The sequence below is a fragment of the Staurois parvus genome, unplaced genomic scaffold, assembly GCF_062004578.1.
Source record: "Staurois parvus isolate SC_StPar_1 unplaced genomic scaffold, SC_StPar_1.0 ptg000772l, whole genome shotgun sequence".
In the NCBI taxonomy this organism is placed as follows: domain Eukaryota; kingdom Metazoa; phylum Chordata; class Amphibia; order Anura; family Ranidae; genus Staurois; species Staurois parvus.
Genome location: NW_028318568.1, coordinates 1,738,549 through 1,762,926, shown reverse-complemented (window position 1 = coordinate 1,762,926; position 24,378 = coordinate 1,738,549). Strand labels below are relative to the sequence as shown.

Here is a 24,378-nt window from a genome sequence, read left to right as displayed (position 1 = left end):
GGGGCACTCTGGAGGTATTACGTTAGCTCTAAAGTGCCCCTTTACATCCTCCTCCATACTGCCCCCTTATGTCCTGTGCCTCCAGCATGCTCCATAAGTTAGTGCCCCCTTACTGATCCCCTTCTATTCCTGTCTGCCACCAAAGTTAGTCCCCCTTATGTCCTGATCCTCCAGAGTGCCCCCTTATGTCATCCTGCTCCTCAAGAATGCCCTCAAAGTTTGTGCCTCCTTATATCCTCCTCCTCCTGAGTGGCCCCTTTCACATACCTTCTGGCCTGGCTGTGAGAGACAGTCATTGGCGGTAAAACATAAAATTCATGGAGGGAGAAGCAGCGCCATCCAAGTGCAGCAATATAAGCAAATAATTGATTCCACAAAATTGGCAACTCACAATAGTAGTCGTAAAATGAGCGCCTGTCAAACTGGTTTTAACCACTGTGCAACTTCTGTCTGGTTCCGCTGCAGGCAAGTTTCCAAAGCACCGTCACTGTCAGGCCTGATGGAGTATGCACGTTCTGAACGTGTGCCACGCCTACTGCTGCTGTACCTGGAGCAGACATCACTCCCGCCTGCCCTGAGGATGCACACTGACCAGGAAGTACTGGGAACCACCAGCACAGCCAAAGACAGTGCTTTGGAAACTTGTCTGCAGCAGGACCAACCAGGAGTTGCACAGCAGTTGACACCAGTTTGACAATCGCTCATTTTACTACTATTATTGTGAGTTGCCAATTTTGTGGAATAAATTATTTGCCTATATAGGTGCACTTAGATGGTGCTGCTTCTCTCTGGTTAATATACTAGCCATCACAGTATACATCTGTTTTTTTTTTCTTAGTGCGCCCAATATTTTCTCTCCACCTGTGCCTCTAAACTACACATGCACCATTCTGGAGCCACCCGATTAGAGAACTGCCTGGCTCGACTTCTACTCGTGCAGAGGGGCATGTGGATATAAGCCACACCCCGCTGCCCGATCCAAGGCCAAGTACGGTAGTTGTGTAAATGGCTGGCTACGGAACTGCGCATGTGCAGTTCAGAGTCGCAGTTAATTGCCTGTATTCTTTTGTTTACATTTCAGATGTCACCTGGAAAATCCCGCTGACAGCAGATAAAAAAAAAAACAACCTGAAGGTATCGGTTTCAGGTATCAGTGCCTTTGCACAAGTACTGATACTCGTGCAAATGCCTAGTATTGGTACCGATACCACTATCTGTGCATCCCTAGAAAACAGTGACTGCAGTACATGTGACGTTACATGCATGCCAGAGTGAGAGCAATAATTCTAGCACAAGACCTCCTCCGTAACACTAAGATGATGACATATAGGGGCTTTTGAAGCCTGCAGAAAATATAGGGTACTGAAGTTTGTCACCATTTCATAGGCGCACACAAATTTAAGGTTTGGCATGTTGGGTATCTATTTACTTGGCGCAGCCTCATCTTTTATATTTTACCAAAAGTTTGGGTAATTTATTGCATTTGTTTGCCCTAAAATTCACTTTAGTGTGTTTTTTTTACTGAAATTTAGCATTTTCACAGACCTTTGCAGTAATATTGTGTGACATAAAAATTAGAACTATCACTATTTTAATCTCTAGGGTGTTTGCTTTCAGAAAATATATAATGTTTTGGGGGTTTTGTAAAATCTTCAGGCCTCAAATTATTTTTTAAACACGTGTGCAAAAAATGTAAAAACAACTCAGGCAGCAAAAGGATTAAAATCTATTTCCTTGCTACTAAGTATTCCATGGTCGACTGTTAGTGGTATTATAACAAAGTGGAAGCAACTGGAATCAACAGCAACTCAGACAAAGACACAAAGTGGTAGACCACGTATAATGACAGAGCGGGGTCAGCACAATAGCTAAAGACCTCCAAATTTTGTGTAGCCTTCAGATTAGCACAACAGTGCGTAGAGAGCTTCATGGAATGAGTTTCCATGGTTGAGCAGCTGCATCCAAGTCTTACTTCACCAAGTGCAATGCAAAGCATCGGATGCAGTGGAGACGTGTTCTCTGGAGTGACAAATCACACTTCTCTGTCTGGCAATCCCATGGACATGTCTGGGTTTGGCAGTTGCCAGGGGAACTGCATTGTGCCAAGTGTACAGTTTGGTGGCGGGGGGATTATGATGTGTGGGTTGTGGTTGTGCTTGGCCCCTTGGTTCCAGTGAAGGGAACTCTTAAGGTGTCAGCATACCAAGACATTTTGGACAATTTCATGCTCCCAAATTTGTGGAACAGTTTGGGATGGCCCCTTATTGTTCCGACATAACTGCGCACCAGTGCACAAAGCAAGGTCCATAAAGACATGGATGAGTGAGTTTGGGGTGGAGGAACTTGACTGGCCTGCACAGAGTCCTGACTTGACCAGATAGAACAGCTTTGAGATGAATTAAGAGTAGAGACTGCGAGCCAGGCCTTCTTGTCCGACATCAGTGTCTGACCTCACAAATGTGCTTCTTGAAACATTCCCATAGACACACTCCTAAAACTTGTGAACAGCCTTCCCAGAAGAGTTGAAGCGGTTACAGCTGCAAAGGGTGGGCCAATAGAACCCTACTAAGACTGGGATGCCATTAATGTTCATGTGCATGTAAAGGCAGACACCCCAATACTTTTGATACTATAGTGTATATATTAGACATACATATCAGTCCCTAACCCTTAAAGGAGCATACAATCTAAGGTCAACAATGGCACATATGTGTGACATAGGGGCCATCACCATCCTTCCTGGAGCCCATGAACATTCCCCTATCCCTTTAATCTATCAAATGTACATTCCCTTAACCTATGAGGCTACCTACATCTTCTAAAACCCTTGCCATACCCCTCTCTCGTCTACGTTCCCTGCCCCCTACCTATTCCTCCATTATTATCATACCCCCTATCTACATGAAAACCCAGGCTTCTTCTAGCAGACCAAGATATATAGCCTACACCTTACAACCCGTACTCTTCGCTCCTCACAAAACCTCCTACTTTCTAGCTCCCTGGTCTCTTCCTCCCATGCCCGACTGCAGGACTTCTCCAGGACTTCCCCCATCCCCTGGAACTCCCTACCCCAATCCATCAGACTGTCACCTACCCTCCTCATCTTTAGGCGCACCCTGAAAACCCATCTCTTCTGGGAAGCCTACCCCACCCTCACCTAACAGCCGATCTCCTCCATTCCTCATACCACTCCATCCCCCGCAGCCACTTCCTCCTGTACCACGATCCCCTCCCTCCTAGATTGTAAGCTCGAAAGAGCAGGGCCCTCGAACCCCTCGTGTATTGTTTTGTTACTGTATTGTCTCATGTACTGTCCCCCACTATAATGTACAGCGCTGAGCAAACCTTTTGGCGCTATATACTATATAATAATAATAATAATGCCTCTCAGACAGGACATATAGGGAGAAATGGATATGATGGGGTTTGGAGAACTAGCACTGGCCTGCCCTCCCCTCCTTGCAAGACTTAAATATTCCACTGACACTCTAAGACACTTAGAGTTGCTAAAGCTATTTTACCTACCTTCGTTAACATGAAGGTTATGCAACAGTTAATTTATGTACTTTTTTACTTAACATATTGGCTTAAAATGGTTGAAAAGTCAGATTTTTTTTTTTACCCTAATGACCTTCCAAGTTCAGCTACCACCCCTCCTCCTAAATACTTAAATAAGCCCAATCTTGATTCAGCGATGTGACTCTCACCTCACTGGACATGAAGACAGCACTTTAAGTATTGTGTCAAAACTGTCATAACTACTCAAGTTATAGGGTGGGTACTACAAAGTCATCTACAAACCCCATAAATATATGTAAGACCACCTAAATAAAAAAAAGTGTGCAGACCCTCAAATCCAGAAATCTTGAAAAAATCCTGGAAACTCAGATGACAGTCTTTTGAATATCCATATTATAACTATAATCTTAAATTGCAAAATGTTGTTGGCCAACAACAAAAAACGGGTATCACTGCATGATTTTAGATTTCAAGGATTGCAACAAAGTCCATTTGATTCACATTTATTACTTTGTATCCAATAAAGGTTTATACACAAATAAAAATGCCTTCTGCAAGTTTATTCCTCTAGGCAACAAGGATATGATAATTCCACTTATTTGATCTGCAATCTCTTGTATGGCAGTCACCCCCCTTCCCTTAGAAAGAAGTCTGCTAATGGTATGATATTATGGAGTTAACGTAATCCAATGCCATCCAACAACAACAAAATACACTGAGCTGGTAAGGATATATAACTCAAAGTCATAACAAATGTGCAAAATCCCCATCAGATGCACATGACTATTCAAAGAGAAAAGGTTATTTCACTGTATTTTACTGAATCAAGTTATCCATGTTAACAGCCTGTAAAGAACCAGCATCAATAATTTAAACTTTCTCCAGGGAGTAGCATACTTAATATCCAGAACTCATAAGGCAAATATGTTTATGATGATCCCAGGTTGCAAAAATATTCAAATACATTGAATATAATCCACTTTAAATGGCACAGTTCCACATTTAATGCAATGTCAGTCCACACAATTCCTAGTATATGCATGTTGACATACATTTACTTTTTTGTTGTTTGACATGCGTCACCCTTCCATGTGCTCCTTGCTGTGAAGGCCAGTTATAGACTGGAGTTGCCATTTTTTGTACTGTCGAATTGTTGATCGAGGGGACGCACTGGACACCTTAGCTGCTATTGTGCTACATGCTGGGTGTCCAGTTAACACCTGTACCTTTAAGGAGGGATGGGCTCCCTCAGGTCCACCTGCCCTTGGTATATCCATTAAATACATGTGCCTCTACTATGGGGGCTCTTAAAATTGGAGAGTTAGAAACTACAGAATACTGGGGTGCAGTGATGAGGCTCTGCAGCTTACGCATGTATTTGCAAATGTGTGCTAACTAAACCCATTTTTTTAAGCAATACTGTTGGACAGGTTAATTCAGTTTGTTTGTAGGCTGGCTGGCAAGTAAGAGCTGGGAATTATTCTTTTTTGTTGTTTGACATGCATCGCCCTTCAATGTGCTCCTTGCTGTGAAGGTCAGTTATAGACGGGGTAGTGGCCATTTTATGTACTGTTTTTGTCACATACATTTATACCCACTTTTAGGTAGCAAAATTGCATATTCTATGCAATGTTTCAGTAATCAAATGTACGTTATTGCATCACAGTCTACAAAGAATGTTTTAAGTTTAAGCAATGATCTTTCAGTCTGCTCAAATCATGAAATCAAATGCACAAAATTGAACAGCAGTTCATAAGGGGTACTTATCCCATTCACAGTGCAGAGTGTCCAGCATAGAGCAAAGCTCTCTCAACCAGTTTCGCCAGTCAGCAGGCTACATCAGGAAGCCAGGGAAAAAAAAAGTTGACAAACCGGCTATTTTTTTCAAATAAGCTTACTATATGCTGAAAATTACTCTCCTTCAATAAATTATTAGATGGGTTTTCTATTTAGCGGAGTCTTAAAGTGTAAGAAAAGCCTAACTATTCTTAAAAATGCCCCCCCCCCTCTTTTTCAGCATATCCTGTATGCAAAAAAAAAAAAAAAAAAAAAAAAGATCTGCACACTTGCCTATTTTTTAATCCAATCCAGTCACATGATCCAGTAGCTCCAGCTCCCCTGTGCCAGAGAGCAGCTGCTGCAGGGGAGAAGGAGCGCCAACAACTCCTGGGCCATGGGAGCCCATGGGTGACATCACGATTCTGAAAATTCATAGCCATTGTCAAGCATTCCCTTACACAGGGACTTGCAGCTGTGGAATCACGTAACCAGACCATGTTAATAAAAAAGGTAAGTATAGAGATCTATTTAAAACAGGGTATATTGGATAGGTAGGAGAAGCGGGAGGGAACATTTTTACGAATAGCTAAAGTTAGGCTTTACTACCACTTTAATTACAATTTCCAAATCCAAGAGTCCTACCTTCTTAGAATCTATTGTATAAGTAACTTTCAAATTCTGATCACCAGTATTCTGGATCTAGAACTGTGCATTTTTAGGAGATATTCATTTACACTACAGGTACACTTTATTAAAAGCTTACCTGCAGGAAAAAATAAAATTAGAGAGTTTACTACCACTTTAAAGTTATAGTAAAGCTTTTCGGTTTAAAATAAACCACAGCCATGGCTGCGAGCACTGATTGAATGCTAGTTTTCCAGCATGTCCATTTGACGGTCGTGAGACTGGCTTCTGTCAGACTGGGAGCTGTACACACTGGCCCAAAGTTGACTGGTTTCTGCCGAACTGACCATCCCGTGTAAATCCAGCTTAAACCTCTGACATGAAAAGTGAACAAAGCACATCCATCTAGAAAGTTTACTTGCCTCAATCCAAAGCACTGAGTGTGATTTCTGTCTGTGGTCTAGTTTCTTTGCTATCTATCTATATGCGTTAGTGCTGAAAGGTTTTCCAAACTCCAAGAAAGAGAGCAAAATAGGGTAGAAGAGCTCCAGCACACACTCTGATTTATAGCCACAGCTGTTTGTTTCCTGGGTGCTGTGAGATTTAATGTCAGATCCCAGCCCCCTGTTTAAAACGACCATTAATTGAGGTTTGTGTGTCAAATAGGCCACTTGTGTGTCTGAAATAGAGCCAGGACTGGATGCAGAGATCAGTATTAGAGTCAGCTCCTGCTCAGATAAAAGGGATGCATCGTCACCCTGAAACTGAGTGTTGTGTTGGCCTTCAACAGAGGGAATGTTTGCCTGCGGTTTTGCAATAGCTCCCTTTCAACCTGGACTCTTCCATGGCTATGTGTGAGAGCTAGGTTTAGATTCTGTAACGAACTTGCATGGCAGACAAAGACAAAAGTGTCTGAGTATCCTATAAGGACTCTAGACAGAAGTGTAAGTAAACTGCGGGACCTATGGTGTGCTATCAGACCTGGCTATCCACCTGAGACTTGGCTCTGAGTGGTTATGTTTTTATTATAAAGTGTACACAGCAGTGAGTACAAGTCAAATATCACCCCAATCTTGAACAGTTACAGTGAGAAAGAGGGTGACCCTGTCTTACCTGCCTATGACACTGGACTGTATATTCAGGCTTTGACTTCACATTGGACATACCCAAGGAGTCATCAGGGTCTGGATTCCAAAGGGATAGACCACAGCCCTGGACCTATATAGAACTTTGTGGCTGAATACTTGCATTGGCAAGGTGAATGCCCGAAGCAACATTACAAGCCGCCCCCAAAGCGTTGGGTCTGGGTATGGCTACCAGATTTACCAAGGTTGTACTGATCCCACATTAGAAGGCAGATGAACGGATTAAAAAAGGTGTTCAAACATAAAATAATAAAGAAAATATAGTGGCTAAGGTAAGAGTGATTTTTCCATGAATGAGGAGAAGTCCATCACCTTAGGACAATAGCAAAAAACTGAGGGCTCACAGAGTGGGGTATCTGCCAATTATACTAATTAGTACCGCTTAGTTTGCCAGCTTTTTGTTGCACCTTCACATATTTTTTGAGACATGTTGCTGCCATTAATTTCCAAATTACCTAATTTGATCCTAAAATGCTACATTTACTTAGTTTAAACATTTCATATGTTTTCTTTTTTGTAATGTGAATAAAATATCATGATGACATTTGCACATCATTGCATTCTGTTTTTATGTAGATTTTACAAAGCGTCCCAACTTTTTTAGAATAGGGGTTGTATATAAAATGGTCTATGATTGATACGATAGATCAAAAATGGGAAATGCATACTGCAATCTATTAAATTGGGGGTCCTTTTCCAACAACTGTAATAGGTAAACACCGGACACCCTCCCCCTCCCCCCCTTACTCCCTGCTGTACTTACCTCCAGGGCTGCTGAAGCCGTCAACCTTTTTGCAGCTGATCCAACGGTCTAGGGATTTGAAATGCCCCATTCTTCTCCATGCTGCAGTTTCTGGTACTGACCAGAGTGATTCATTGTGACGCACTGACCAATCAGAATTGATCTGGCCTGTCCCAGTAGCCACTGCATGGATAAGAGTGGGGGGTTTCAAATTCCTGGACCAGCTGCAGAAACGCTGACAGATCAGCATTTGCTGAGGTAAATATGGTGGACAGGGTGTTTGGTGTTAAAATCCTGGCCATTTTACACAATAATTTACAGTTCATGTTTACCTGGAATATAAAGAAGTTGCTATACTCACAAAATTGTACTTTGCGCAAACCATACTCTGCTCAGATATTTCAGTCAAATATAATATTTACCGTAGTTGTTGAATTAGGTCTTCCCCTTCTTTTATAATATTGACAGTAAATTGAAGTGTTGTCTGCTGCTGCTGTCCAAAGCGCTTAATTAAATCCTGAACAGCTTCCACCGACTCTGCGTACACGTCATCTAGCAGTTCCTTCTGGAGGTCCTCCAACCAAGCCCACAGCTAAAGAGGGAAAGCATAACTGTAGTAGTTCCACATAAAAAAAAAAACATAAGTTGTGTGCATGAAGGGAAATCCTGCAAAACCTTGTGTATTTTAATAAACTGTATGCCCCCAAACGTTTTCAGTCTAAAACAACACAAACATGGCAAAAAGTGAACAGTTCAGTTTATTAGCATTCAAAGAAATGCATTCAATAGATACATATATTCACCAATTCCAGACAACACTCAGTGCCAGATTCTAAAGCAGGGCTCGACAAATCCCAGGCGCCAGGTCACCAGGACGATCAGAAATTGCGTCCTGGCACCTGGGTATTTGTCAGTCCATTTACTGACAGGTCTACACGCTCCCCGAACTAGTGGTTGTCATCTGAACTCTTCTTGCAGCTAGGGCCACTCAGCTTCACTTTCCCCGGGCTGGCTGTGTCCGCTACAAGGTCTGGCGGAGGATTCCTGAATGGGGCCTGTGCTCCCTTCCCACACGGACCTGCTAACCAACAGGGCTGGTGCCAGCATACAGGAAGCTGATTGAGGAAACCCAGCCATGCAGAGCTCCCTGTTCTCCCAACCTGCTTTGCGGTCTCATTCCCGTATCCTAGCCCCTTTCTCCTCTCCCATGCAGCAGAGCTCTGCCCAGAGAACCCAGGAGTCACCTCCATGCCTCTCAGTGTGCAGAGCTTTCGGGTGCACACAACGAACTTCCCATACACTGGTGCAGCCCTAAGAGACAGCTCTCCAGAGGACAACGCAGGCTTGTCTCCCACCCTTCCTGTCACACAGAGATCTACCTCAGTACAAAGAGCCCATGGAGCGGAGGATGCGGCCTCCGAAGCCATCAGCACTGTCAGCATGAAAGCAGGTGGCCAGATATGAGTGCTCCGAGGGAAGCCAGGGTCGTCAAGTCCTGCCACCTTTGACAGCAGACAGCCCCATCTCCAGTACAGTGCCAACTTCCTGACAGCCAGGTGCTCAGGACAAGGTGGCACAGCCAAACCATGCTGGTGGCAAAGGAGCATCTGTACTTCATCAACCTCATTCTGCACCTCGGTGAGTGAAACAGTCGCATCTTTGCTATACACCACCCATCTTTCCTGAGAACAGGGACCTCATCTCCAGACTAAGCTGGCTGGTACAGCTGGCACCAGTCACCCTACGGTGCCAGGATAGGGGTGAGGGCAGTAAAAATCCAAAACCTCAGTTGGAGCACCAGTGTGGGCTGCCATGGATTGGGGAGAGGGATAGGAGGGTGGTTTAGTAGTGTGGGGGGGCTGGAAAGGTGGTGAGCTAGCAGTACCAGTGTGGGGTAGCTGGAGGATGGGGGGGGGGGGGTTACATCAATACAACAGTGGAGTATCTGGAGGATGAGGGGGGGTTCAGAAGTACCAGGGTAGAGTAGCTGGAGGATGTGTGGGGGGGGGTTTAGACACTGGCAAGAGACAGGAAGTCCCCTGCTGAATATAACCCCTCCCATTCAGGAAGTCTTTTTTAGCATACACCACAGTACAGAGGGGAGGGATCTTTATGTCCTGTGATGTACTCCAAGAAATAGATTTTACAGGTGACAGAACAATCTAGTTTTCTTCACTGTAGTTCATGGGACACAGAGCAGGTATATTAATACTTACTCATAGAGATGTCCCAAAACACTGAGGTAATTTACTGTGGTAAATTTTCCATGAAGTGGGCTTCCCAATTCTCAAAAGAGGGGTTATACTGAGTCAGATACCCCCTCCGTCCTTCAGGACACTGGCTTTAACAGCCATGCCATTAAAGCCAGGGACTGTAAAGAAGGTTGGAAGATTGAACCTTGCGAGAGGAGGTCAGGACAATACGAGGACCGCCCACCAACATGTCCATGTCACCATACCGCATACTCTTAAGCCAGCGGGGCTATGAGAATCACTGGCTTAACTATAACCGAATCCTGCAGAGTAAACGCAGAAGCTGTACTGGAGAGAAAGCATAAATCGGAGAGAACTTGTCCTATGGCACCTTCATCACATCCCACAGCAACTCTCCAAGGATCTCTGGTCCTGAAAATGAACCTGTCTAGTTTTGCAAAGAACCTGGATACCAGAGGATCTACATTCGGCATGCCTCACAGCCAACAGAGATCCCCGATTACTTTTGGGTGGAAAGAATAAGCACCACAAGGGTCCTTAGAAAAGTCAGAAATGGAGCCAGGACTTTTGTGAATGTTCAGGTGCTGTGGACATGCTGGAATGGCAGGGCCACAAATTGACCATGACAGTCCTCCAGAGCAAACCGCAGGATTTCTGGTGAGAAAGAAAAATCAGGACATGTAGATAAGCATTCTTTATGTCCACTGATGCCAGGAAGTACCCTGGATGGAGAGAGGCCGTCAACCTACAGATTGATGAATTGTTCATAACTGAAGACACATGTTGAGATATCGGAGATCCGATATAGGACATCCCATTTAGTGTCAGAACAGTAAAAACGGTCTGAATAGAAACCGCAGACTTTTTCATCCTCTGGACTGATCACTCCCTGAAAAAAAGATGATCGAGAACTTGCAAAAGAACCAATCTTTTCTGCTAATAGAAACATTTGAAAGCATAGAGTGCAGAGGAAGAAAGCTTTAGACTTTCCAACTTGAATACAGCAAGTGTACCATAAACCCACAGATCCACTATTTCCTCCTACCACCTCTCTGCAAAGGCCTACAAACGCTACCCCACCTGCACAAGTGGAAGCACCTCTTCATTGAGAAGGAGTCTTGGTCCCAGTTCCATAAGTCTTCCTTGGCCTCCAAGCCAGCAAAATTGGAATTTGAGGTTTTGAGACCAGCAAAAGCAATGCCTCGTGGAAAAAGGAGTAGTAGTAAATGGAAAAGTAGACTTTTGAGTCTTGTGTCTCTCCTTCTTCCAATTGGTAAATGAGAGCTCTTACCACCCAAAATCTTCTGGATAAAAACGTATAGAAGCCCAAAAAAATATTCTCCATAAAGCGAAAAAACTTGCCAGCAGCTTTGACAGGGCAATTCTGCAGACCAGCACTTCAGTCAAAGAATCCTGTGCATGCATACAGACAAAAGTTCCAAACACAAAATCTGCTGAACAGAATCCTTCAAGACATCCAAAACAAATCAAACAGACTGCTGTCGCTCATTTAGCCAGCATCGAAGCAATCCAAAGACACTTAATTAGAAGTAAGGATGGCTAGACACTTAATTAGAAGTAAGGATGGCTGCACACTTAAGTAGGACACTTCTAAAAAATCTTTATTGCAGCAAACTGAAGATAAAAAACATCCCAGCACCAGAATCCAGCCCAAACTGCCTTATTCTTCAGATACAGGGTCAAGCTCTGAGACACAGCCACAACTCTGGACCCTGAAAGCAGTCTGTGGTGAAAATGTACAACACACAAACGTATTTCAGGAGAGTCCCCGCATGTCCAGTGTAGCAGGGTCCAAGTACTGCACTTAAAAGTCAAGCTTAGGAAATGCTGATCCGAACAATTATTATCCAGAAAAGGCTCAAGCAGAAATGTAGAGTAGAATCTTAACTGAAGATAATGTATAAGACTCCAAAAGGAAAAAATAAAGTAAAAAGGCTAGCAAAAGACTGGTTATGCTTTTCTTGGCACAGCTGAATAAAAGACATCCATCCTTCTAGAACATTAACTGAAACAGACATTTTTTTTTCTAAACAGATTTAAAAAGTTACCTCTTTAACATGAGAGTGAAGAGACACAGACATATCTAATAAAATCTTTCGATGTTCCACCCGTCTTACAAAATCTTGAATACGATCTTCTAACTGATGGGCTGCTTGATAAATTTCTTCTGGATCACATTCTCCGGTCTGTGCCAATTGCTCAGCGGCTTCCAGCAACTTGTCTGCATTGGTATATGTATTCTGAATGGAAAATAAATAAGCATTTAGCTACTATTTCCCATAGAGAAGAAATCCGGGGAAAAAAATGGTTTGGCCCGTGCAGTGGGGAGAGGACACTGACGATATACACACCTGACCCACCAATCCCCCCCCCCCCACACACAAGACTGGTCCTTTTGGCTCCCGACCATCCCCCCAGGGTTCAGCGGTCTTGTAAATTGGCTGTTTACTGATGTCAGGGTGCTCAGTGCATGCTCCACAGACAGGAACAGTCCACCGCTGGACCGTAGGGGAGCATGGTTTTCTGTAGGACCATCAGGTCATGCGAGTATGAGCTTAGTTCTTACCCCTAGAAAAAACGAGCAGCCGATTCATGCAGTGAGGGCACAGCCCCAATGCATGATAAAAAATAAATAAATAAAAATAACTGGAGTTCTGCTTTAATTTAAACACACTGACCTACACAAAAGACACATGCACATATCTGCTGCACATGTGAGCAAAAAGTGAAAGCATCTAAAGTTATCCTAGGGGTGCATAACTTAAATTACCATGGCAGCTCTTGGGCCTGCCTCCATACAACACCAATTAAATTATCTGAATGAAACGTGCCATTCTATATGGGTTTCCTCTGGTTGGTTTCCTTTGGTTTCTTCCTATAATTCCTATGCTTGACTCCATGAAAGACACACACTGTAATGATCACCAACAAGTCTGAAACAACTGTATGCAGTCTAGAATAAATGCAAATATGTAATTAATAAGCAATAACCGATGACTATGTCTCTCTATCCCAATGGAAGAAAAAAAATCCTTATTTATTTCAGATTTGTGATAAAGTGAGACTTGGAGATGCCTCCATTTTTAAAAAGATTCTACTCTGCTTTACAATGATTTAGTGGTACTCCTTTACCATAACCAGTCTGGTTTTATTTCCTACCATAACCCAAAGTGAAAATGTAACATATTGCAGCTTATCAATCCAAATTAGTCAAATTAGTTTTCCTTTTAAAGTTATTAACTTTTATTTTCACCTGGTGATCCAGCCAGTAATACACTTTCTATTTTAGGGTCTTGTGGATGGAGGAGCAAAGCAAGCACCTTCGGCCATCAGCAATGTCAATCTGGGTAGAGGGTAGTGTTAGATAAACTGGCAGATTTAGCTGGATTTGACTAACATTTTAAACTGGAACGCCCATCTAAGACTTTTAAAAGCAGTTACAAGTTTTTTGTTTTCCTTTTGAGGTAGAGGATTTACATAACTCAAGATGGCCATGGTAAGCACCCTTTCGGTGTTAAAGTGTTACTAAACCCACAACAATAAAATCAGTCTGTATAGGCAGTGAACCATGCTGGTTATACTCACTGTCCCCAATCCATCTGATGTGATTGGCACAGGGCCAATCAGCGCTGTCCGACAGAGGGTCAGGGGTTATGCAACCTCATAGGACAGTCATAGGAGAATGAAAACTCCTCCAAGATTAGCCAGTGCTCAGCCAGGCACTGACAGAAATCACAAGTCTGCTATATACTGCTGATGAGGAAAGGTATTTAGCAGTTTATATTTACAAAACTAATTGCAGTTCCATGCTCTGTGTGTAATGTGGAAGACGGGATATAGTGAATACAGGATCATGGGTTTAGTAACACTTTAATGGTTTGTCTCAACCCTCTAACTGCCACTTTTGCTGGACAGTTTGAGGAAGTTGAAAAGTGAAAAGTAACAGAATTGCTAAAATAAATCTTTTGGGTTTTTTTTTTGTTTTGTTTTGTTTTGTTTCTGAGGGACGGGGAGGAAGATACAACACCAAACACATTCATTATATGTAGAGGTGGATACACTATTACTTGAAGGCTGCTGCTTCTTTAACTCACTTTCATTCAGGGATTCCTTCCCTGAGTGGCTATCTTCCTACACTTTGGGCATCAGCTAGTTTGAATCATCGCTGCTAGTTTGAAAGGTTGCACCACTCGCCTGCCCCCTTCTGCCTTTTCCACTGTACACATTACTATTTTCCCACAATACATTGCATTCTGTGAATGGAGGGGAAGCAGTGGAATGACAGGCTTTTCACTACCTGTTCACAAAATGTGCTGCATGATAGGAGTATATTCCAACGTTTGTGAATGGTGGAGAGGGCAGGAGGGGGCGGGTAGGCGATGCAACTTTTCAGACTCACAGTGCTGGAAGACAGCCGCTTAGGGGAATATTCAGAAGGTATGAACAAAGCACTGAAGGGAGGATTTTTACCAGAAGCAGGCCCCCTGTAAGAAAATCAAGAAAAAAAAAAAACAAAGACAAAAAAGTATCAATAGCAAAATATTTTACAAAAAAGCTAAAGCCCTGGTGGGAATTTTACTCACAACCGCAAAATTGCCAAACCACTGTGCTAAACAATGAGCCAGTGTGCATTATTTCAGTATCATATTTACATATAAAAACCTAAAATGCAGCGCTATAAAGTATTAAATAACCAAAGTGCTAGTAAATAAAGTGACAATAATGACAAACTGAATGTGAGGCATTCTGGGATTAGCGCCAAAGTGAATAATGATGCATATGTGTCACGCTAAATGACAGCGAGGAAGTGATATCAAAGAGTTAATATAAAGTGACAATAGTGAACAGTCCTATATAAAATAAATAAATGAATGAATGAATGAAATCGTCCAGATGAATATCAAACGTCCACATGCCCTCAACATGGGGGGGGGGGGGGGGGGGGTGCTTTGGGGCAGGGCCCCCAAATCACTTGTCCCCATGTTGACAAGGGCCTCTTCCCCACTATACTGGCTGGTGGTGCTCGCTCGTCCCCCACACTTCCTTGACCTGCCGGGCTGCATGCTCGAATAAGGATCTGGTATGGATTTTTGAGGGGGACCCCCGCGCCCTTTTCTTTTTTAAATTTTGGCATGGGAGTTCCCCTCAAAATCAATACCAGACCCGAAGGGCTTGGTATGGATGGGAAGGGGGGACCCCACGCCGTTTATTTCTTCAAATTGCCGGAAATTCTTTTACATTCAGCTGTCAGTGGGCAACCCCGCTGACAGCTGAAACATTAACACATGGTTGACACTACTAAAATACCACATGACTTGATAAAATAACTCATGCGGTATTTTAGTACCGTTTACTTTTTTCTGACCTCCAGAATGGATGCATTGGTTTTCAATGCATTCCTATGAGAAACGGCGTTTCGGTTTACAAATTTTTCGCTATAAGAAAAGTCGCGCAGAACAAATTCAATTCGTAAACCGAGGTATGCCTGTACTGTATGAGGCTGCAATATATTAATTTTTTTTCTTTTGGATTTAGATATTGCTTAAAAAGATGGTACCACAAAAACAATTTTACATCTCACCACTAAGTATAACCTATGCTGATATGAGCTAGATTTATTAATTGCTGTAGGTTATGTGCTAATGTGTTATTTTCAAACAGAGCCATCCTGCCTATTCACAAACCCAGCCATTCTGAGAGCAAATGTCCCTGCACAGCAGCTGCAATCAGGTTGCCAGCAGCTGAAGGAGCTTGGCGCTCTTAATATGTATTACATATTTTTTCTTATTGCTTCAGTTCAGAGGACAGTGAGGTAAAATATAGGCTAGCTACAGAAGAAAGTTTAGATTTGCTTATAGCGTTAGTTTGTTGTACTATAAAACACACTAGTAGAAATAAAAATATATACAGTGCTCAGCATAAATGAGTACACCCCAAAAGATTTGTCAGAAAAACTTTACTTTCCTTTCAGAATCAACATTTTCTATGGGACACTATACTACAAAATACTCCCACAAATGCAGGCCCCATTGATTACAAGCAAGATTTGTTCATTTGCACACACAAAAAAGTATTTTTCCTAACAAATTTATTTAAGACCATGTTGCAAAAATGAATACACCACAATGAAAGTCATCAGAGCAAAGCTAAATTGTAGACAAAATGCTAAGTAACAAACAGGTGTGCAGCAGACAGTTGATCATAAAAGGGCATTACTTAAAGAAACACCCTTCCCATTTCATGCTGTCAGCAATGGCACCACATGGAAAAGAAATGTCACAAGGCCTGAGAAAGAAAATAATTTCTTTACATAAGAAAGGTGAAGGCTACGAGAAGATCAGCAAAGCTTTACTTATCAGTCAGAATACTGTAGCAAAAGTGATACAAATATTTAATAAAGATGGAACTGCAACCATCCCGCAGAGACATCCAGGCTGTCCACGGTTAACACCTCGACAGGAGTGTCTTCTGATTAAAAAGGTTGAGGGGAAAAAAAAAACGCCATGCAAGTTCACTGCAGTTAGCGAAAGCAGTAGAAAGACAAACTGGGGTGATTGTTTCCCGTGACACAATATGGTGCACACTGCAGAGGAATGGCATGCATGGGTGTCGTCCATGAAGGAAGCCTCTCCTAAAGCCCATGCATAAAAAAAGCGCACCTAGAATTTGCCAGGGCCCATGCTGAAAAAGAAGACTACTGGGACTCTGTACTCTAGAGTGATGAGACCAAGATAAATGATTTTGGAACTGATGGCTTCAAAACTGTATGGCGTCGCAAAGGTGAGGAGTGCAAAGAAAAATGCATGGTGCCTACAGTGAAACATGGTGGTGGCAGTGTCCCTCTGTGGGGTTGCATGAGTGCTGCTGGTGTTGGGGAGCTATTTCATTGATAGTATCATGAATTCACAAATGTACTGCTCTAAATTGAAAGAGAAGATGCTACCATCACTCCATGTGCTTGGTCATTGTGCACTTTTCCAACATGACAATGTTCCAAAACACACATCTAAGGCCACATTTTTTTTATTTCTGTAGAAGAACAGGGTGAAAGTGATTCAGTGGCCAAGTATGTCTTCTGATGTGAACCCAATCAAACACCTATGGGGAATTCGGAAGAGGCAAGTTGAGCATCACTCTCCATCCAGCATCCCGGCTCTAAAAGTGGTCGTTCTTGAAGAATGGAAAAAGATAGATGTGGCAATGTCACAAACTTGTTCATTCCATGCCCAGAAGACTTGGTACTGGCCTTACAAATCATGGAGGCCATACAAAATACTAGATATAGTGGTTTTTGTTACCGGGTGTAATCATTTTTGCATCAACTAATTTGAGTAAAACTGAAGATTTTGTAATCTAAGTTATATTATTAATCTTTCTTTCTTTAATGTCAACATTTTGGAAATTGTCCTTGTGTTCATTGAGATATTGATTAAAGTCTTACTTTTAAAAAGGGGAAGTACGCATTTATGCTAAATATATATATATATATATATATATATATATATATATATATATATATATATATATATATATATATATATATTTGCCAAAAGTTTTGGGACACATTGGATTCAGGTGTTCCTATCACCTCCATGGCCACATGGGTATAAAATAAAGCACCTAGGCATGCAGAGTGCTTCTATAAACATTTGTGAAAGAATGGGTCTCTCTCAGGAGCTCCGTGAATTCAAGCGAGGTACCATAACAGGTTGCCACCTGTGCAATAAGTCCATCCATGAAATTTCCTTGCTACTAAATATTCCACGGTCAACTGTTAGTGATATTATAACAAAGTGGAAGCAACTGGGACCAACAGCAACTCAGCCATGAAGTGGTAGGCAGCATAAAATGATTGGGCGGGATCAGCACATGCTGAAGCGCACAGTGTGCAGAAGTCGCCAACTGTCTGCAGAGTGATAGTTAAAGACCTCCAAACTTTGTTTGGCATTCAGATTAGCAGAACAGTGCATAGAGAGCTTCATGGAATGGGTTTCCACAGCTGAGCAGCTGCATCCAAGCCTTACATCACCAAGTGCAATTGCAAAGCGTCAGATGCAGTGGTGTAAAGCACACCGCCACGGAACTCTAGAGCAGTGGAGACATTTTCTCTGGAGTGATGAATCACGCTTCTCTGTGTGGCAATTCGATGCATCTATCTGGGTTTGCAGTTGCCAGGATAATGGTACTGGCCTGTCTGCATTGTGCCAAGTGTAATGTTTGTTGGAGGGGGGATTCTGGTGTGGGGTTGTTTGTCAGGGGTTGGGCTTGGCCCCTTCGTTCCAGTGAAGGGAACTCTTAAGGCATCAGCACATGACATTTTGGACAATTTTATGCTCTCAACTTTGTGGGAACAGTTTGGGGATGGCATCTTCCTTTTCCAACATGACTGCGCACCAGTCACAAAGCAAGGTCCATAAAGACATGGACGAGCAAATTTGGGATGGAGGAACTTAACTGGCCTGCAAAGAGTCCTGACCTTATCCTTTGGGATAAATTAGAGTGGAGACTGCGAGCCAGGCCTTCTCATTTGACATCAATGCCTGACCTCACAAATGCGCTTCTGGAAGAATGGTCAAATATTCCCATAGACACCCTCCTAAACATTGTGGACAGCCTTCCCAGAACAGTTGAAGCAGTTTTAGCTGCAAAGGGTGGACTAACTCAATATTGAACCCTACAGACTAAGACTGGGATGCCATTAAAGTTAATGTGCATGCAAAGGCAGGCGTCCCAATACATTGGGCAATAGAGTGTATATAGATTGATTATTATGTGTTATTTTTTTTGTTAGCAAAATATGTGCCCCACTCTAGTCATAGCATTGCTACAATATATCAGTATATCAAATGTAAATTGTTCTGACCTGAGCAACTTCTTCAAAGTCTTCATGACGTTTCTGCAAAGCTCTTGCTCGGTGAAGAGATTTTCCTACACCAGTGTGCTTACTCAGAAATGCTTCACCATGATTTTCAATCCAATCCAACACCTATAATATTAAAAAAAAAAAAAAAAAAAAATGCGTAAACAGATTTCTAACAAGATTATACTTATAATATGCCTAAGATATACACTTTCTGGCCATTATCAAGGTACCCTAAAACGTTTTTGGCATTTATCCCATGGGGAGATTTTCCCTAACTTCTGTCCTGCAGACACAATAAAAATCTCATTAAAATTGAGATACATTCATTCTTAAGACTGTTTTCACCAGAACGGGTGTCCCTGTTAGTTTCCAATTAGCAACTGTTTCAGTGGCAACTTAAAAGTTTTCGTATCCGCTTACTTTCAGTCTCAGTTACATTGTCACTATAACAGAGGGTGAATCTACCCAGCGGGGACAGAGATAATTTAAACCCAGAAGAGATTCCAACCCATCAATACACTATCAAAAAAAAAAAAAAAAGGTTTTGGGAATTTAAAAAGGTACCAGAATTCACAAAACCTCACTACAAAGTAATTAACGCTTTAGAAGTGGCGGCTCCCCGTCATTGAGAAGAAGGGGACTATAAAAATACTGAGGCAATAATGCTGAGAATGGGAAAGGAAATGCTAGGCGGTGTCAAGCTTTACGAGGGTATAATTACCTGCAGGTGACGCATTACCCAACAAGTCTTATGTCTTGTGATATACAGGTGAAACTCAAAAAATTAGAATATCGTGCAAAAGTTAATTTATTTCAGTAATGCAACTTAAAAGGTGAAACTAATATATGAGATAGACTCATTACATGCAAAGCAAGATAGTTCAAGCCGTGATTTGTCATAATTGTGATGATTATGGCTTACAGCTCATGAAAACCCCAAATCCACAATCTCAGAAAATTTGAATATTGTGAAAAGGTGCAATATTCTCGTCTCAAAGTGTCCTACTCTAATCAGCTAATTAAGCCATAACACCTACAAAGGGTTCCTGAGCCTTTAAATGGTTCAGTAGGAATCACAATCATGGGAAAGACTGCTGACTTGACAGTTGTGCAGAAAACCATCATTGACACCCTCCATAAGGAGGGAAAGCCTCAAAATGGAATTGCAAAAGAAGTTGGATGTTCCCAAAGTGCTGTATCAAAGCACATTAATAGAAAGTTATGTGGAAGGGAAAAGTGTGGAAGAAAAAGGAGCACAAGCAGCAGGGATGACCGCAGCCTGGAGAGGATTGTCAGGAAAAGGCCATTCAAAAGTGTTGGGGACTTTCACAAGGAGTGGACTGCGGCTGGAGTCAGTGCAGCAAGAGCCACCACACACAGACGGATCCTGGACATGGGCTTCAAATGTCGTATTCCTCTTGTCAAGCCGCTCCTGAACAACAAACAACGTCAGAAGCGTCTTACCTGGGCTAAAGAAAAACAGACCTTGTCTGTTGCTCAGTGGTCCAAAGTCCTCTTTTCTGATGAGAGTAACTTTTGCATCTCATTTGGAAACCAAGGACCCAGAGTATGGAGGAAGAATGGAGAGGCACACACTACAAGATGCTTGAAGTCCAGTGTGAAGTTTCCACAGTCTGTGTTGATTTGGGGAGCCATGGCAACTGCTGGTGTTGGTCCACTGTGATTCATTAAGTCCAGGGTCAAAGCAACCGTCTACCAGGAGATTTTGGAGCACTTCATGCTTCCTTCCGCAGATGAGCTTTATGGGGATGCTGGCTTCATTTTCCAGCAGGACGTGGCACCTGCCCACACTGCCAAAACCTAGTTCAATGATCGTGGGATTACTGTGCTTGATTGGCCAGCAAACTCGCCTGACCTGAACCCCATAGAGAATCTATGGGGCATTGCCAGGAGAAAGATGAGAGACATGAGACCGAACAGTGCAGAAAAGCTGAAGGCCGCTATTGAAGCATCCTGGTCTTCCATAACACCTCAGCAGTGCCACAGCTTCCATGCCACGCCTCATTGAGGCAGTAATTGCTGCAAAAGGGACCCAAACCAAGTACAGAGTACATATTCTTGCCTATACTTTTCAGAGGTCCGATATTGTTCTATGTACAATCCTGGTTTTATTGATTGCATGTAATATTCTCATTTTCTGAGATTGTGGATTTGGGGTTTTCATGAGCTGTAAGCCATAATCATCACAATTATGACAAATCATGGCTTGAACTATCTTACTTTTCATGTAATAAGTCTATCTCCTATATGAGTTTCACCTTTTAGGTTGCATTTCTGAAATAAACTTTTGCACGATATTCAAATTTTTCAAGTTTCACCTGTATGTAATGCAGGACATAAATGGGTCGAATTCCGAACAAATTTTCTTAAAAAAATTGTAACTGAAAAATTTCTTTTCAATTTCGCACCATTAGTGGGCCGCAGCATTGGCCAATTTTCATGCGGCCATTGAATTTCAGTGATTTGGCATGTTGGAAATTTTTTGAAAAACGAACTAATTTCTAATCAATGATGGAAGAATCATATGAGAAATATAATCGAAAAAGAAACGAACACGAGCTGTGATCTGGAAAGAAAAGAAGATTTACAGCCACAAAAACTCTTTTCTGTAGCAACACGAGGTGAAATTGAATGCTTGGTTGGTAGAATTTTTAAATCAATGGTGACCCCATCGGATTACAAAATTTCTGATTCGACAGTGCCTGTGTTTTGTCATTATACCCTGTTCTAGATTTAGTTCTACAGGTATCCCCCCCCCCCCCTACAGAAGGCAAAGGGGAGATGTGCTATAAATAATTGGTGCAAATTTTGCTGTTATCCTATCCTAATGATTCAAATGCACATTTATTTTCAGCTTATTCCACCATTATATTTCAAATATTGATTTTTTTTTTCTGTAGGTGCTAAAAAAAAAACAAACAAAAAAAAAAAACACAGCTTCCTATTCTATTACAGAGACAGGACAGCATTATGATAGAGAACATGTCATTAAAAATACTTTCTTATGGGACAACAAAATATGAGTGGATTCATAATCTTTAGGGAACCAAGCCACCAGAGTAATCTTAGAATGCGGTTTTAAACATTACAACTGCTTTCTAAATCTAAAGCATATTATAATTTTACAGCGAGTGCTAATGGTTTGAAAGTTGCAGCATTTTAAAGATGGATATTCACACATACTGTACCTCTTGCAGGTCCTTCTACTTTAAATTTCTTGGTCATTTTCAAAAGACATCACATTCCTTTGATTTCTATGAGCTCATAAAACACTGAGACTCAAACATGATATTTTCAGACTAATAAAGAGCAGAGCAGTGTTGCATTACCAGACAGCTCCCAGGCTGCATGTCATATTACTAGAGAGTGATCCATTGGTGCCATCACAGCCCCATTAAAAAGGTGGGTGATGCTAGAACATGCCTCTATACTTGCTGCCCTGGTGTTTTGAAAAGGTTCTCACTCAAGTAAAAGTCTATCCCACTGTGGGACATATGTAAGAATTTCTTTCCAAGGGAAGATACAGTATTTCTCCCACATCCCCCTACCACCGCTCTCCCCAATAGTTGGGAATCCATCCTTCCCTTCTGGTTTGGATGATCCTGACTTCAGAGATCTGATCCATGTGATTGTCTATGGAGACCAGGACTTCACCGCCTCTCAAGAGTGGCCCTCACAAGAAAACATGCTGAAGGATTCTCATCTGCCCTCTTTAGGCTTCTGAAGGACAGCAAAACTATCACACACTATCCAATCCATGATTCCTGAAGAGAAATATACGGGACCTCCTAAATGGTTTGGGAGGGAAGGTGAGAAAAAGATTTCTCTCAGGCACACAGTCTCTCTAAAATAAAACTCGCTGAATTCACCACTCAAAAACTGTTCCTCTTTACCTAACAAAGTGGGGACACAATTTTCAGTTAACTCTAGAAACAGGAATAAAATAATATACTACATGCATAAAACTTTGTTTTGTGAACAATCTCGCTGTTCCCAGCAACAGATATTCTGCACACATTTTGGTTGTGCCTCCCCCTACAATCCTTTTGAGGCGAGGTATGTCTGGCTGTTCAAATATTCACAGATCTCCTGATACCAGACTATACAGTATTTTTCCTACATCACTATAACATCCCCAGGAAGGCATAAGATATCCATTCTGCACTTACTCAATGCAGCCAAAAGTTATATCCTCAGATATGTGGAAACATCCTCAGCCCCCCCCCCCCAACCTCAATTTCCCTGTGGAAAGCCAATGTTAACAATATTAACCGCTTCCCAACCACCCTATAGCAGAAATACTGCTACAGGGCAGCACGGGTGCGCAAAATATATATATATATGATTTTGCATTTCCAGGTAGAGGGCGCATGCAAGCCGCGTGCACACCCTACCCGCGCTGCCATTCGCGGCCGCGGCTGTCAATCATCGTGTCCCAGCCGGTGATTACCGTTAATCACCGACGGGGAGAAGAGCTGCTTTGTTTACCAACATTCCGTCTCGTCAGCTTGGGCACACTGCTCTGGATGGCTGCCCGAGCAGTGTGCTTAAACTGAAGCACACACCCCCGTCCTCCAATAAAACACTCCCAGCACACAGTAAACCCTTTAATCGCGCCCTATAGTAGAAACACCACTACATACATACACATATACATATATATATATATATATATATATATATATATATATATATATATATATATACACACACACACACACACACATATATATATATACATACACACACAATTCACGCTCCCACTGTTTTCACGCCCCTCCCACACAGATTGCCAGTCAGTACACCAGTAATTACATTTAACCCCTTGATTGCCAGGAAGACGATCACATACACAAACCTCCATTGCTAGTATAGTGTCTGAACGGGTCAATATATTTCATCAGATCAGCACTGTACCAGCGTTCCCATTAGTATAGTGTCCCCAAAAATGCAGCGATCGCAGGAACCACCCCAGCACCTGCGTTTAACCCCTACGCTTACCCCCCCCCCGATACTGTCACTTGATACATTGCACATGAAACCGCAGTGTTTGCAGAATCAGGCCTGATCTCTGTTAGCACTTGCTGGTACGTTTTTTTGTAGCGTTTCAAGCAGTTCCTGACAGCCAAGTTCTCTTTTTCCCATGAGTCGCACTAGGTACCTATAAATTTAGTGGCCAAAATGTCAATGGAAAGGTTCTCTAGTGAAGAGGCCTACAGGATTCTGAGCATGTCAGAAGAGAGCGAAGGGGAAGACTCACTGACACAATCAGCTCAGATGAGAAGAGGTCCCTGCTAAGATCAGGCATACCTGACCCCGTTCCCAGGTTGCTGAGAAATTACAATAGCAAGATGACTCATATGCAGCAGAGTGCCAGTACTAGTGCCGTTCTACCTTTTGGTGTACTTGCGAGCACCAACTACCTAGTACATTCTGGTTTTTCACATACCA

At 42.3% G+C, this 24,378-nt stretch overlaps 1 protein-coding gene across 4 annotated transcripts in view; it reads right to left on the bottom strand.

Annotated features, from left to right (window-relative positions):
* LOC149444794 (triple functional domain protein) overlaps positions 1-24,378 on the bottom strand; it is a 455,657-nt gene that overhangs the window by 319,238 nt on the left and 112,041 nt on the right. For all 4 annotated transcript variants that reach the window (XM_089654527.1, XM_089654524.1, XM_089654525.1 and 1 more), the window contains exons 10-12: positions 18,907-19,029; positions 12,092-12,283; positions 8,232-8,401 (exon numbers count right to left, since the gene is read on the bottom strand). In XM_089654527.1, the coding sequence (XP_089510653.1) occupies positions 8,232-8,401; positions 12,092-12,283; positions 18,907-19,029 (485 nt within the window). The remainder of the gene's footprint in view (positions 1-8,231; positions 8,402-12,091; positions 12,284-18,906; positions 19,030-24,378) is intronic.